This window comes from Delphinus delphis, chromosome 8 (genome assembly GCF_949987515.2).
Source record: "Delphinus delphis chromosome 8, mDelDel1.2, whole genome shotgun sequence".
In the NCBI taxonomy this organism is placed as follows: domain Eukaryota; kingdom Metazoa; phylum Chordata; class Mammalia; order Artiodactyla; family Delphinidae; genus Delphinus; species Delphinus delphis.
The window spans coordinates 31723204-31740488 of NC_082690.1; the positions used below are offsets into that span (position 1 = coordinate 31723204).

Sequence of the window (17285 nt, forward strand, 5' to 3'; positions counted from 1 at the left end):
AAATTTCTATTAAAGGTGGGAGATTTATTAATTGAAATATATAATCTAATTAAAATATAACTTAACATAGAATCTAATTAATGAAGGACATGACATCTGTCTTTGGCCAGACCTAGGAGAAAATGTTCATTACCTATAGGTCCTGGGGACCGGGTAAAATAATTATTATGTTTGCTGCCAAAATACAATTTTCATTTCATTTTCTCACTCTCTGTGAAATTTTAAAATAGGGAGCTATTATTTTCCTTGTATCTGAAAATAAGTATATAATTTATACATGAAGATATACATTAAACTATACAAGAAGATACAGTAAGTCAGTGCTGATCGTGACTGGAAAATGTATTACAGTTTTCCCATTTTAATCCTTATATTGTCAACTTTATCCATCAGGACCCAACCAGGAGCCAGAAATCACTTTAGGTATTAAAACAGGATTAGAAGAGAAACAGAAACAACCCACAAATTAGCAACACCGAAAACCTCTACCAGCCCCTGGGGCTAGAGGGACACAGGGAGCAGATGATGTGACCAACCCAGCACCCTGAGTGATGAGGAATTAGAAAGCATGGTGGGGCTGCCTGGGAGGAGCTGGAACCACAGAGGGAGGGGCTGTCTACAGCGAACTGGAGACAGCCACCACTCCTCACAAGGAAGAGAGAGGAGAGGACAAGAAATACTGGTTTTTGTCCTGCTCTCTAGTGTCTCCCTTTGGCTGACCCTACCTAGAAGCCATTTGGCAAGAGGGCCCAGGAAAAGTACTAATTAGCAGAGGAAGTGTTGAAGATTGGAAGTTAAGAACATCAACCTCACCTTAAAGCTAAGCAGTGGCCCTTTCCCCAGACACAGGGAAACACAGGTCAGTATTTGAGACTAAATTAGGAATAAGCCACAATATATGATCTGAAGACGTTTTCCTATCTCATTTTAATCTAGACATCAAAACTAGAATGCTAATGGTTATTTTGCTTTTGAAAAGAATCTGGAGACAATCTGAAGAAAATCAAGGGACCATGTTGGGTCATTATTTTCTTACTTTTATGTCCAAGAAAGAGATCATTCAGTGGGCAAACTCCAGAGAAATGTGATCTAGACTTCACACTTGATGCTATTATGCAGTTACGAGGAGAAAAAATTATCTTTAAGGACACGTAAGTCAAATTTGAGGCCTAACATCAGTGGAATACCTGGGAAACACCCCAAGTTGACAGTCTTCAAATTCCCCAGTTCAGCTTTTCCCACCACTCTCCTTGTTTGCTATAGTCTGGCACATGTTTTTCCTTTTCCCTGAACAGAAGCTTTCTTCCATGCTGTGCCTTTGTGCTTGCAATTCCTTCTGCCTAGACTAATACTCTACTCCCAGGTATTTTCATGGCTGAGACTCTCTTGTCATCTGGTCTCAGTTTTAAGTGTATCTCCTTGGAGAGGCCTGCCTTAACATTCAGATATCCCCCCAGCCCTGCCTCTATAGCTTCACTTCATTTTACATTCTTAATAATATTTCTAACTAGCCAAAGTTGCTTTTTTTTTTTTTTTTTTTGCAATGTCTACTTTCTCCTTCTAATATCTAAGAGTTCTCGTCAATACTGTTTATGCAATATCCTGTATGCCTACAAGAGTGCCTGGCACAATGGTTTTGCTGGGTGCTAGGTAGGTTAGTTATTGTTAATTAATGATATATATCAGGTGCTTCCTGTGTGCCAGGCACTGTTGCAAATGCCCTCAATCCTCATATAACCTATAACACAAGTACTGTGACGATCCCATTTGTATAGTTAAGATTGAGTAACTTTTCTCCTCACTCTGCTCCAGCCACACTGGTCTCCTTGCTGCTTACCCCAATTATACCAGCACAATCTTACCTCAGGGCTATTGCACTTGCTGTTCTCTCTGCCAAGAGCATTCTTCCTCAGACAGTTCCATAGCTCTTGTCTTCACTGACCTTGCCTCAGGTCTTTTCTCAAATTTCACTTCCTCAGTGAGCCCTTCCCTGTCACCATATATAAATTACAACAGTCCTCCCTGAGCCCTCAACTCTCTATCTTGCTTTACTTTTCTCCTTTTCTCTCTCTACTAGAGTGTTCGCTTCATGAGGACCAGGATTTTGATGTGTTTTGTTCACTGTTGTATCACTGAGATTAGGGAGCTAATAAATGGCAGAGTTGGGATTTCGGTTGGTGTAACTGATTCCAAGCCCTGTGCTCTCCATCTCTATGTGAGCTCCACAGACTTAGCTAAGGACTGGATCACTGGAGAGGTAAAAGAAACAAATACACATCCTGTAGTCCATAACTTAGAAGGATTTATTTGTAATTTAGTTTATGTTCAGTCAGTTTATTACATTCTTTGCCTTAGACATGTCCCTTGCTTGGTCATAACTTTCCAACCAAAAATAAGGTCTTTCTTTGAAAATTCATTGTTATTAACAAGAATAAACTTTAGGGCCTTCATGTCGTGTTGGATGAATGTCCCAAGGGAATTAGTGAGCTTGGATTTCCAGGAGACACCTAAGAGATTGATATTGCTGTCCAAGAACCTAACACTGGGATGACCACCTTTTTCACTTGCAGACCAGTGCTGAAGGGATGAAATCATCTTAGCAGCCAGGTTGAGGTAGAAGCCTTTGTTGGTAGTTCATGGTTGCAGTGAATTCCTGTCTATAATTTTCTGAAATTAACTAACTAGAGCATATAGAAAAAATTTAAATGTTAACCTCTTTAATGTATAGCATTATTAAGTTACATTTTGTGCATTTTGAGTTCATTCTCAATTTTATAATAGACTCAATCAAGAAAGGCAAACTATGGAAGATGGCTACCCCAAATTTATTAAAGATAACTTTCCTAGAATTGAAAATAAAATAGATGCAATGCATGACTAACCTGACAAGTTTTTCTATTCTAGAAAGTACTGTTTTTAAAAACTTTTAAGGTTGACTGTCATCTAAATATATCAATTTAAAGGATATATATATATCCTTAAATTTTATATATATATGGGGTTATTTAAAAAATCTTGGGGTATTACAGTAAATTTTGTCTTGTAATTTTCTCCCTATTTTCCAGTCTTTATGTAATAAGTTTATTACTTTTTTGTATTTTACTTTTTAAATCAGAAAATTTATTGCTTAAAAATATGTAACAACTTCTACTTTAGTGAATTGAGGCAGCAAGGTGAGGTTAGGCTGTTTCAAAAATAGACTTTTTGATTCATTGTTTAAATATTAGGGATTTTAAAATACACTGAAATTGCTTGTTGTTAAAACCTCAGGCCCCGTTTCTCGAGCTGGTTTTCATTTCTATTATTCACTGCCAAACCCTGTTTTTTTTCCTTTTCAGAGACATTTGGGCATGAATGGGCTAGAATGTGTGTTCTATTCCTGGTTGTTTTCTCTTACAGTATTTTGTTAAAGCTGGCAGAGGTGGACATTCAGTGACCACCCTTTTTAACAAAACACAATACAAATTAAAATTCATTTAGGAATAGAGCCCAGGAAATTGTGTCTTGACTTTCAGATGTCATACTCGAATAAGAACTGAAAAGACTTTTATTTTTTCTTGCAGATTCTATTTATTTCTTTTGTGGATCAATCCAGTATGAATGCAGGATCTCTGACGACTATGCAATTCAAATGTTAAAAGTAAGTGACCTCCTAAATTGCTGATCTTCTGCTTTGTATCTTCAGCATCTAAAATAGTGGATTATGACATGATTGTGCATAGGTAGGTTAGGTAGGGCACTCTTACACCTTAATCTAGGGTGTAAATATGATTAAGTGTTTAAATTCTAGTTTAGTTCTCTTTTTTTAAGAGTATGTGAGCCCATTTCATGGGGCCATGGGCAAAAAAAAAAAGGACAGAATGAAAGAAAATCAGAGACTAGAGCAAAGCAACCATCAGAGAGTGTTTAAAAAATCATTACTTTATGCAGTTACAGAATCAAATCATTTGCCTTTTAGAAAAATAAAGATACTACTAAGTGTCGTTGTCAACACTGATCATTTACAATGCTTTAAGCTGAAGCCAAATTTTTTATCATAAAGGTTCTTTGGTTTACACAATTTTCATAATTGCAACCCAACTCAAATGGCCCATTGTTCCTATTATTTCATTATTTCTAATCAGGAACACCCCTATGCTTTACTCAAGAGTTGTTCATAGACATTTTAGATTCTCTTCTGGGTGATGTTTTGAACTTAGAAACTGATGATAACATATGTTTTAAAAATTCCCACATTGCTTATATCTGAATCAGCAGTAGATACACATACTGCACATATCTAATTTTGCCTACAGCTTTGCTTGCTTGTTCTACAGGTTTTCAAATTTCCCAGTGATTCGTAAACTTCTTAGAACCATTTGTATATACCTGTTCAGCCTGTGTGTTTAAGTGTTAACCAGAAGGCCTGACTTTCATTTTAATAATTAACCTGAGGTAAGGACTTGTGTTGACAAGCAGTTTGCCAACACATTTCCATGTGTTGACACATCCTGATTGCTGTATAAAACCAGTCCTCCATGAAAAATAGCCTATAGTCGAGCAGTCTGATGATTTTCCTAAGAAATCAATTTCTATTTTAATCTTCTGCAGAATTTTTATTTATTCCAGTAAGAAAATTGTGAAATGTGTAACAGTATGTTATCATTAAACTTTCTGTGTTTTATCTTTTGCCCTGTCTATATTCTTAAGTGAAATAAGAAAGTAATAAAATATTAAAGTGGTTTGACAGTAAGCATAATTTTGAAAGTTGAAAAATGGTGACATTTATTTTTATTGTTCATTAAAAATCCTTCTTTATGGGGTAGATAATATTGCAATCACTGCAAGTAAAAGGCTCTTATCTTATCCTTCATTCCATCTTCATAGTGACTAGCATAGTATCCTGCATAGTTGATGTCCAATCAGCATTCATTATTTAATAATGAAAAGGGCTTTAAAAAATTCTAGTTTCAGGTGGTAACATTTCTATAAATATATGAAATCTATAAGTAGAGTTAGCTTATTTGATTCTTTTCACCCACTTTCAAACATTAAATAAAATGACACTTGTTTTTAAACTTCTTGTTCAAGGACTTCTTTTTTATTATCTAATGTGACCTTAAAAGACTATAAAAATGTATTGGTAAAAGCAAATGCTTTCTAATGAATCGATTTCTTATAAGCTTAATAGATGAATCAAATTTGTAGACAATTTTCACTTAATCTCAAAGTTAAATGTTATACATGGAAGAGGCTTAAATCAAATTATTATTTTCCATTGCTGACTGAGCCCAAATGTAATATTGAACTCTGGAAATAATCTATTGTAAGGATCTATTTGGCTTTATTTTGGATAAAAGCATAATAAATTTCCCTCAAGTGATTGCTTACATGTGATAGGTTTTTCTGGTTTTCTCTGAGGTACTGGCTAATTTAGATGATAGCATTTTACCCACATGTTGGGATACGCCTTCCCTACTCACCTTAATCTGTCTTCATGCTCCTCCTGTTTGTTAGTATTCTCTGACCTAAACTTCTCTCTGACTCTTAATCACTTAAATTAACTTGTGTTTTCAATCATTCAGTCAATCTGAAGATCATGGCCCATATTTCTCTATCCATTTACATCTGCAAGGGACCAAAGATGGCATTCTGAATTCATGTGTGAATTAAATGTGTGAAGTTCTAAAGGGAATAATAGACTAGAGGCCCCTAAAGGACAGTTTTCTGGAGTTGTTGGAGCAAAGGTACTTCTATTATTCAAACTTAAAAGTGAAATTCAAGAAACTTGAAAATGGCCATAGAGTCTTAGTTTTCCTGAGCACTCCCAGAGGTGTGGGAACTAAGCAGCTCTGTTTTTGAGAAAATATCTGAGAATGGATGGAGTAGAGGTCATATTCCACGGTGGTCAAAAACATGAAGTCTACTGGCCTGGATTCAAATGCTGGTAGTAGCATTTATTAACCATGTCACCTTAAACAAATATTTAACTTCTCTGTGTCTCAGATTATTCATACGTAAAGTGAAAAACAAGCCTTCCTACAATACCTACTTTACAAGACTGTTGTAAGGATTAAATGAGATAATACCTTTTAAGTCTAGCATGCAGTAATCCCTCAATATGTGTTAACCATTATACTGCATTCCGATATACTGTATTCTAATACATTCTTCTACCTCTGCCTGAACCTGTAGGGAATTCATGCAGGGCTCCATATTTGTTGAGAGGTCACACCAGTGCTTTTAAATTCCAGCTGCAGCACTCAATCCTGTGATGAGTCTCCAAGCTTGGTTCTGGTCCATTTCTGTGGCCTTCAGGTATATATAATATTTCCCTCTTAGGTTCTCTGGAGAAAATGAAGTTTAAAACTCACCAGGTTATAAACATTCTGGAAACAAGACTACATTTCTTCTTATGGAAGTAGGTGTACCATCTTGATATTCTTATCTGAAAAAGTAGAATAAGCTACTTTCCCACAAAGAGGAAAACATTTTTGCCAAGTGAAGTGAAAATTTTACTCTTCCCACAATAGCCATAAATATGCTGAGGCCGTTATTTTGCCAGATGGTTTTTGAGACCCTGCTGAAATGAGAGAAGGCCTCATTTTATATTTCCCTCAAATTCTACCAGAAACCACACTTCTTGGGAGGAAAAAAGTCCCCATGTAAGCATGTTTACCTTTAACTGACTAGGAAGTTGAAACTTGTCCATAAATGATGACTCACCATCATAGGCCTATAAAAGTAAAGGTACTTGTCTGTGGAAAAGCAGCAGCCTCCAGGCACAACCACTCAAGATGTACCCAGGCGTCCTGGCTGCCTTCCTCTTCTTGAGTTGGACTCACTGTTGGTCCCTGCCTCTTCCCAATGATGAAGATTCTGACGATTTGTCCGAGGAAGACTTCCAGTTTGCAGAGGTAGAGTATTTTGCCAACCCCAGTGGTGTGATACATCTCATAAATGTCCTTTTCTTTTAAAAGAGGATCATTGTGGTCTCTTTCTTAGAATTACCTGAAATCATACTACTATCCTCTGAATCCTGCTGGAATCCTGAAGAAGACGGCAGCAAGCTCTGTGGTTGACAGGCTTAGAGAAATGCAGTCTTTTTTCGGCTTAGAGGTGACTGGCAGACTTGATGATAACACCTTAGACATCATGAAAAAACCAAGATGTGGGGTCCCTGATGTGGGTGAATACAATGTTTTTCCTCGAACTCTCAAATGGTCCAAAATGAACTTAACCTACAGGTAAATCATAGACTATCTTTCTTTAATATTTATTATATTTTTCAGTATCAGATGTCTAATTTTCAGCACAAGCTACAGGTGACAGAACACGTGTGGTCCCATTATTTTACATAGGCCTTAGATATTAAACTGGAAGTTAAGTATGTCCAGGAATAACTTTAATACTGTTGATGAGAATATCTCATAACATCTATTATGGTTACATTAACCCAGCATTATTTCTCATTGCAAATCTCAATTTATTTCTTTCAGATATGAAATCAAAATAGAAGTAAAAGTAGTTTCAAGGCAATTTGCAGAGATGCAGTAATCAGGCATATTTATTATAACAGTGCTAAAAATGGAGAGTTTCATTCTCTATGTACTTTACAGAACTATTTCATTTGTTTAGGTTACAGTGATACAGAACTTTTAGCATGCAGTATAAGTTATATTAAACATCTAAATACTTTAAGATGTCAAATGGTCAAATCTTTGGAGATACTCAAATATCTGATTGAATTTTTCATTTTATAGTCTTTGTATGGCATCATAATTAATACGTTCTTGGAAACAATGGACGTTTAGTAGAACTTTTAAAGAAGCCATTGCATTTTGAGTAGAAAAGCACTATTCCAAGAAAATATATTCTAAAATAGCTTTCACCTTCCGAAAATTTGATGGAAACTTTCTCTGTTGAATAGAATTGTGAATTATACGCCTGATTTGACTCATTATGAAGTTGAAAAGGCATTCAAAAAAGCCTTCAAAGTTTGGTCTGATGTGACACCTCTGAATTTTATCAGAATTCAAAATGGCACTGCGGATATCATGATCTCTTTTGGAACTAAAGGTAATGATGCAGACTTTGTATATTCTGCTCCTTAATTGGCTCCATTCTTTTATTCCTTCTTTCAGTTATTCATTAATTTTTATAGAATTCAACAAAAATTCATTAAGCACCTGTGCTAGGCACTACTTCATATAATTAGAGTCTTAACTCTTGTTTTTGTGTATAGAGCATGGTGACTTCTACCCATTTGATGGACCCTCTGGTCTATTGGCTCACGCTTTTCCTCCTGGACCAAATTATGGAGGAGATGCCCATTTTGATGATGATGAAACCTGGACAAGTAGTTCCAAAGGTAGTATTTCTTATAAAGATATAATTCATGATTATCAGATTAGATTAGATCATTAACCCATTAATAAGAAGTTTAAGCATACTGTAAATTATATTTGGTATTTGATTCTATTTTCCAAGTTAACAAGTATGATAATCTTCTACTTATTAGTCTCTACAAGTGACATTTCTATAAGCTAATATGAAACATTAAAAATGAGCAAAATCTACTAAGTCTAGTGGCTCGAGGGATACTAGCTAACTTTGAAACAGGATCAGAATGCTTTCTGTCAACGAAGGTGCTGTTATTGTGGATTACCTTTGACATGTTGAAGAAGTACAGTTTATTACAAATATAAATCTAAAAACTATTAGGGCTAAATATGTAGATCGTAAATGAGTTGGATGTGAGTTGGAATAGTTTTTTCCCTTGTAGAAATATTAATGGCACAAGTCCAGTCAAATTTCTGTTCTCTATTATATGTTACTTGTTTTAGACTTGTCTGCATCACTGATTTTACAAATACCACTCTAACAAATCAATATAGTGCCTTACTTGAGAAAGCATGAGACAAAACAGATTAAATTATATTTACAAGAGCAAAATGAAACTGACTGTTGAGTGAATTCAGTCAGTAGTTGAGTCTTCAAGGCTCAAAAGGATTGGGAATATTAATTTAGGCAGAAAAGCAGGATTATCACAACTAGGACTTAATTTTGGAGCTATATGGACTCTTAGTTGTGACAATTAAAGGGTAGTCTTCAAAAACAGCTACTTTTTATTATTCATTTAAATATAAAAAGAATTATTTTTCCAAGAAGTAAAACTGGGCCTTGAATAGTCAATGTCTCAATGCATACATCTCCAATCTGTCTTTGGAAGGGAAGGTGAGAATTTATATATTTAAGGTCTGAATATTTAGCAGGTAGGAATGATTTTAGGAAGAAAGAACAACACGTAGTATTGTTAAGACATAGTCACAGTAAGCTTCAGTTTTTGGTTCCTGCATAAATTCTGGGTTTGAAAAATTTAAGTAAAATGAATGAAAACATCCATAAGTCAGGATTAATTTTTCAGCTGAAGGCCAAGAATGATACCCACTGCTAGTTATTTCAATGAAGAATTACTTGTTATTCAGATTATCATGAACTTTGATCACTCTTATGGTCTGCACAATTCACTAAGTTTGTTATACATTTTCTTCATGCATAGGCTATGAGAGCAAAGGGTATTCAAGGTCAAATTGAAACCACTGACTCCAGCTTTCATCTGTTCTTTTGATATTTTATTATTTTTTTCCAATTTAAATTACCAGTATTAGGAGGCTCAATAATTGGTGGAAAGAGTGGCTAGAGGAAATAGTGTAAATACAGTGACATAGTAGTCTTCGAGAATAGAGGAAAGTTGGCCAATCATGTCCAGAGTTTCTGTTTCTTTAAATTCTAGAGTCTAGAGATATTCTGGAAAGGATCATTTGGTTGGAATTTGCTCCCAAGTAGATTCTCGGAGATCCTATTTAATGCATCCTCTATGCTTGGTCATTGTACCTTTGGATGCTGCCTCTGGTTTAGATGATGTTCTAGGCAGTACTGTAGATATGTATCATCCTATATTTTTTCCCATGAGTTTCCAGTTAAAGTCATCACTGTCTACTTTCCTCACCTGACATGAGAAAACAAAGAGCAAATCAGGATTACTAGTGTCTTCACAATAAATCGTTTTTGATTACTAATCAATGTGTTGGTACTCTGTGTAGGCAGCTATAATCGAAGAGAACACCAAATTATTTATAATGATTAAATCAGTGTTTTAAATCTTCCTTTAAGACACTGAATATTAACTTTAAAAAGTGAGTTAAATAGCCAAGAAAGAGAAATGGTGACATAATAATAATAAACAAAATAATATTTATTCTGTGAATTGGTCGTTGGAGGACTTTTTTTCTCAGTTTCTTTGTTTTCTTACAGGTTACAACTTGTTTCTTGTTGCTGCCCATGAGTTTGGCCATTCCTTAGGTCTTGACCACTCCAAGGACCCAGGGGCACTCATGTTTCCCATATATACCTACACTGGCAAAAGCCACTTTATACTTCCTGATGATGATGTACAAGGGATCCAGTCTCTCTATGGTAACTATTAATTTATCCGTTTAACAGCAGAAGAGATATATACATTTATTTTCTAAATTATTAGTGAATTTACCATTACCAATATTGCTGTCCTGGTTTTGTTATTAAAACCTGGAGAAACACGCTCATTTTTTCTTTCCAAATCAAACTACCTGCTCAAGTAGAAAATATTCCATTCTCCAAAGTTTTTGCAGAAGGTAACTCCCCATGTTTGTATTTTATACATTGTAAGGTACATTTGATATCCTCACAATACTTCTGACATCAGAAAGAAATATTTTATTCACCATTTAACCAATGAAGAAACTAAGCCTGTAGAGTTTAAATAGTGTATCAATAGCAGCACAGCTGGGTGAAACACAGCTGGATAGTAACACAGCTTTTGGGATAGCTTTCACCCAGCTTATACAGGGAGAAAGTGAGATTTTAACCAGCGTTTACAAAATCTGGGTATTCTTTCAACTACTCCTGTTTGCCACAGTAGAATCCATTCAAGTGGCCTGTGTTAGTTTTTAACCAACATCTACAGTGACCATTTGTAAGAATCTGTTCCTTTTTTTTCTTCCAAATTTTCAATAATATTTACAAAATAATTAAACTTCAACCCAAACAAGCAAAAGTACCTACCATAAATAGAAGTAAAACCACAGTACACAGTCATCAGTGTAAACACTTCTAGAACACAGAGCTCAGAAAACTAGCTCAGGCCACCTCAACCTATTATTTTCCCTTCTGGATTTAAATCTACTACAGCAGCTAGTGTAGGCACAGGCAAGAATTTTGCAATTTTTACTATTTCTACAATATCTTGACTGAGGAACTTAATGATAGAACTAATAGGACCTATTTAGAGAAAAATAAGTTTAGAATTATTTTATTTACTGCACCTCTTCTGCACTCATGTGAGTGGAACAGTTCCCAACATGCGGCCGGTCATACCAGAATGGCTGAAGACCTAGCTTTTCACTGAGATGCAGCTGTGATGTGGTCAACTGGTAAAGCAACATGAGCTGATGTTGACAGCTGATAAAATAGGCAAGAGAAAGAGCCCAAATGAGGGCTGCCACAGAGACAACATGCCGCCAGAAATGGCTTTGAGAGGAATGTGTTTCTCAAGCGAAGTCCGTCAATAGGTTGTGCAAAGCATGGGGAAAGTTTCCTCAAAGTCTTTTCTCCCCACCCTCCGCCACCCCATTTCTATCACCAACCTCAAGAAAGCTAAATTTGTAGCTGAGATGATTCTCAAGGGTCTTGAAAGATGAAAACAGAAGGAGAAGTCCTGTAGGCAAGAACTTGGTAACCATGGAGGAAGGAAGTAGGATTACAGGTTCTTTGGAGAATTATGTAGTGGTGGCAGGACTTACTGCCCTTTCTGCTCTCCATTGGCAGAATCAGGTCATCCTCAGTAACTTCCTTCACTCATTTCATGACTGCAGGTCCAGGAGATGAAGACCCCAACCCTAAACATCCCAAAACGCCAGACAAATGTGATCCTTCCTTATCCCTTGATGCCATTACCAGTCTCCGAGGAGAAACAATGATCTTTAAAGACAGGTACTCTTCGTATTATTTTATAAAACCTGCATGTAACAAACATTTGTGAGGCCATGTCTTCAAATTGCCAAAACATGTGGTCAAACTTCCAAAGAAAGGTGAAGTTAGTGAAAATAATAGAACTTTGGGTAGTTTATTTACATATATGAGAGGAAGTAAATAATTGATGGATAAATGTTTTACTTTTCAATGGATAATCTTGGCATTGTATAGCTTCCTTTTACATCTTTGGTTGTAGTTTTTCTTATAAAGACATATTTACAAAGTAAATATAGAAATACAATTTATTTATTTTAAAATGCAGTTATTGAAATCAATTACCATGTTAGTAAGCTGTTACTCATAATTCCACATGAATTCCTTTTGATATGGAAAAACTTTGGTTCTGGTAACATATGTTGGAATTTAAGAGAGGAAGCACTGTACAACCTAAATCTATAGGTGACGAAAAATGAAATACTAATTTTTAATTTTGATATTGTTTTAATATCCTTATTTGTTCATTTGTTCATCTATTCAATGAATTAATTGTTCCCTCATCTGTGATCCTATAGCATTCCAACCTCCTCTACTATAGCTCTAATTTCATTGGGCTCCAGTATTTTCTCATATATCAGTTTCCCCAGGCCATGAGATCTTGGGAGCATAGTTTGTGTCACTCATGTTTTCTTTCCAGAGCCCAACACAGTGCCTGGCACATTTGCTTGCCACTTAAAAGATATGCAAAATTGAACAAAGCATGGTCCCAGCCCACAAATGACTTGGAGCCTTCACAAAGGCTCTGTGAGATTTTAGACTTCAATAATTTAGGATAGAGTTAAGATAGCAACAGCTTGTTTAACTGGCACTTAAGGGAAGTGGAAATCTTTCACCCTCACGGGTGCTAGGGAGTGGTTGTGTCTAACTTACCTGTATTGATGTGGAGAAAGGTGGCTAGCAGGATAGACATATTGCACTTGAAAAAATGATGGCAAACTCTGCATTTTTACTTTTGTGTTAGATTCTTCTGGCGTCTGCATCCTCAGCAGGTTGACGCAGAGCTGTTTTTAACAAAATCCTTTTGGCCAGAACTTCCCAACCGTATTGATGCTGCATATGAGCACCCTTCCCATGACCTTATCTTCATCTTTAGAGGTAATCTTTCCACCAGTGGGACCTCCCACATGTCCAGAGCAGGCAGTGATGAACTTGATGTTACCAGAGACTTAATAAATGATTGTTGTCAAAAATACACCTAAATTAAGAATCAAGTATAACAAAATGGGAACCAGAAAGCACCTGAAACCTTTCTACCAAGTGTCCCCAAATTTGACAAGTAAAAAGTCTACATTATTACTTATCATATCCACTCTTTATTTCACACCAATCATGTCAGTTTTTTTTCTTATTTCCTCTTAAAAATTATTTACTAAGCAAATGTAATAACAATGTACATTTTTAAAAATTGAAAAAAATTATCCATAATTCCCCCTTCTGAAAAGTCAACTTATTTTATTTTATCACTTTATTTTCTAGTCTTTCACCATATGAAATACATATTTTAAATATTTATATTCATAATGTATATACATTTTAATATTCTACTTGACATAGGTTCCCAAATTGCTATTCCAGCTTCGTGATCATAATTTATAATGGCTACATAGCATTTTACTGACATTGTTTCTATTGTTTGACTATTATAATAAAGCTATAATGAAGTCACTTTTTAGAGAAGAAAATAATTTTCTACTGGTATAAAATTTGAGTTTTCAAATTAATTTCCTATTCCTACTGTGCTGCTTATTCATACAGAAATCTTAATGTATTTTTCACCCAGTTCCAAACTTAATATTCAGAGGTAACAAATTGTCAAACTAATCATGATATTTGGTGGGCTATACTTACAGTTAGGAAACTGGCATCTTAAATCCTTTTTTTTGTTTGTTTGAAGAATGTGCATATTTCTGTGTTTCATAAACATGGTGACCACAAACACTGACTAATTTATTTCTAAATGTGTAAAATGAGTCTTTCTTTGTTAAATATCTACATATGTGAGTTTTAATAGATTCCCTTGAATAATAAAACAATTCTTTTACTTATTCTAGGCAGAAAATTTTGGGCTCTTAATGGTTATGATATTCTGGAAGGTTATCCCAGAAAAATATCCGACCTGGGATTTCCAAAAGAGGTTAAAAAGATAAGTGCAGCCGTTCACTTTGAGGATACAGAGAAGACGCTCTTCTTCTCAGGAAACCAAGTCTGGAGGTATGGCAGCCATATTTACTGACCCATCATCTTATATCATAGAGGCAAAGTGAGTCTCGAAAATCCCTTGCTACTTAAAATTATCTCATGAAGTATTGTAAATGTCATACCCGTCATTCATTCTCTTCCATGCCAGCTCCAGCAGGTAGCTCTTAACACAGGTATTTAAAAGTCTCAAGCCCTCTTGAAAATACACATATAACTCTTGCCCTTTCTGGGCCACTCTTCTCTTTCTTAGGCATTTGTTGTACTACAACCATGGCAAAACTCTCTCTCTTATTTTGACATCTTAATTCCTTGTAATCTTTCTCCTGGATTCTCTTTCTTGTCATCCTCTCCTAATTTACATGGAGCTCCATCTTCTGTGGCCAGAGAGGACACAAGAATAGGTACAGGAAAAGACTGAGCAAGAGAAGGCCACAATTTCTAGTCTGTTGATTCATCGGAGAGGTTGGCCAGGAAGCTGCTAGGCTTGTAGTTTGTGAAGCCAGCTCCTTCTGAAGAACAAGTAGAACAGGAATATCGAAAACACATGTAGAGCTCAAGGCAGCATTGACATTGGCAATATTTATGAGCCCAAATCCATGTCTATATTCAGGGATGATTATCTCATAGGTACACAATAGTTGAAATATTTTAAATGGTAACTTTACTCCTTCTATACACACACACACACACACACACACACACATATATATATATACACTCATTATATATATATATACATATATATACACTCATGCATGCATGTGTACCCACACATACACACTCTTACATATCATCTTTACGTTTTGGCTTCTTTATTTCTGATAATGACACTTACCACTTTAAATATTACTGCCAGGTTCTACCTGCACTAGTGTTCCAGTCCCTTTACCTTATATGAGGTCTATGGCTCAGTCAAAATGGATTGCTTATCATATCTCAAATGCACTGTGCTTTTATCTCCCCATAACCTTCCCTTATGCAATTTTCTTTGCTAGAGGTCTTTCCCTACATCTCTGTCTTTTGAAATTCCATCCACTGTTTAAAGTTAACTTGAAAGTCTTTCTTGATCACCCCATTCAAAATCATCTCCCTTCTCATGTAACTCCCATGACATCTCATGTTTACTCTCTCATGATGTTTAGCCCCTATTGCCTAATGTTGCAGTTTTGTGTGTATATGTCTTAGCTTTCTTGATAGTGCAGTGGTTCTTACTTTTTATCTATTGAAAAATACCTCAAAAATATAAAAAACTTTCATCAATAGCAGTAAGAATATTATATCACAGGAAGCTCTTCTCTCAGGTTAATTTCAGAGTGTGTTTGGTTGGCTAGGGTGTGAGTATGTGCAGGGGAAGAAGAGTATGGAATATAAAGTTATGAGAGGGGAAAGCTGTGCTCCCCTTCCTAGTTTTATTTCCACTGTATGCCTCTATAACTTTTTAGTGCAGAAATTGAACCTTAAATAGTTTGGCATCCGTTACTGCACTTAGCAAGTTGTCTTACACATAGTGGGAGCTCAACAGATAATCGTTCAATGCATAAACATATATTTCACTCTAAGAACACTTTCCTAATAATATACTTTTATAGCAGCTATACAAATTTTGAAATGGAAATGAGCTTATAACTGTCTTTACAAAGATGGTCTTTAGGCAAGTCAAAATACCTCACCAGGTATCCACTGTATACTCAGTATTATAATTCCTAATTTTAAAAAGCTACTGGTTGTTTCAAATGGACTTAAAAATTTGAAACTTTTGTCAATTTTGAAAGCTGCCATTATATCCATTGTATTATTTCTAAAGTAATTTACCTACGACCTACTCAAGAGTTTCTTTTTCTTATTAAATAGCTATGATGAAACTAACCATATGATGCATAAAGACTACCCCAGACTAATAGAAGAGGACTTCCCAGGAATTGGTGATAAAGTAGATGCTGTCTTCGAGAAAAATGGTAACTAGTTCCATTGAACTGACCTTAATGGAGGGCTTCTGTAGCCCCTTGAAATAATTTCCTTATAAAGGAATTTTACACAGAACTTAGATGTGCTGATAAATGTCTGACAGTTAAGGGATTACTCATTCTTGTGTGACTACTGACACAGACAGCAAACAAAAATTAATATGCTTAGAATAAATGAGAATTTTACTTAATGATTGCTAATTCTATGAATAAAAGATGCCAAATCTTAAACACTACCTTAAATTTAAAGACATTAAGATGCAAAAAGTATAGTTCAAATCAGGGGTGGAGTGGGGAGTAATTTATATATGAAGACCAATAATCATAGCTATATAATGATTTTTTGCTTGAATTATGGAAAGAGATGTTATCTCTAACTTACAAAAAATAACCAATATCAATAATTCAACCATCAAAACTGGAACTCCTGCCAATACAGCAATTAATTCGTGGTGACAGTTTAAGAGAGCTGGAGACATTTATACCTTTCCCCCTCTTTAAATTATAAGCAATATATTAAAACATTAGTGGTATTTATAAAGATAAACACTGGAATGTTAAAAAAAGTGAAGCTAACAGATTGGGCTTTTAAAAGTAGCTAGAGTAAAACATTATTTTCAAACTCTGAAATTTTCTTTTTGGTCTTTTTCTTTTAGGTTATATCTATTTTTTCAATGGGCCCATACAGTTTGAATACAGCATCTGGAGTAACCGTATTGTTCGTGTCATGCCAACAAATTCCCTATTGTGGTGTTAAATGTTTTAAAAATATTGTTATTTAAATCCTGGAGACCATTTGGGATAATGCCTCCAGACATTTTTGAGGGGGGCCATGGGGGAGGGAGAGATATCAGGGGAAAGCTTAGTTCTGTGAACAAGCTTCAGTAAGTTATCTTTGAATATTTAGTATCTATACAGCTATGTGTGGGGCTGGAACCACAATGAATTTTAAAGTCATGAAATTCATTATCTCTAAGGGTCACCTAATTCTTGTGTACTATACAGAAGCAGTAGTTGACAATATTCAACATCAAAAATGGGATATATGATCTGTCAAAGAGAGTTAGCTTA

General features: G+C 35.3%; 1 protein-coding gene across 1 annotated transcript; it reads left to right on the forward strand.

Annotated features, from left to right (window-relative positions):
• The first annotated feature begins 6776 nt into the window (after nucleotides 1-6776).
• Nucleotides 6777-16971, forward strand: LOC132428992 (collagenase 3). The gene is made up of 10 exons (XM_060017198.1): nucleotides 6777-6896; nucleotides 6985-7226; nucleotides 7910-8058; nucleotides 8225-8350; nucleotides 10297-10458; nucleotides 11895-12012; nucleotides 13013-13146; nucleotides 14103-14262; nucleotides 16102-16205; nucleotides 16871-16971. Exons 1-10 carry the CDS (start codon nucleotides 6777-6779, stop codon nucleotides 16969-16971), a joined length of 1416 nt encoding a protein of 471 aa, XP_059873181.1.
• The last annotated feature ends 314 nt before the right edge of the window (nucleotides 16972-17285 follow it).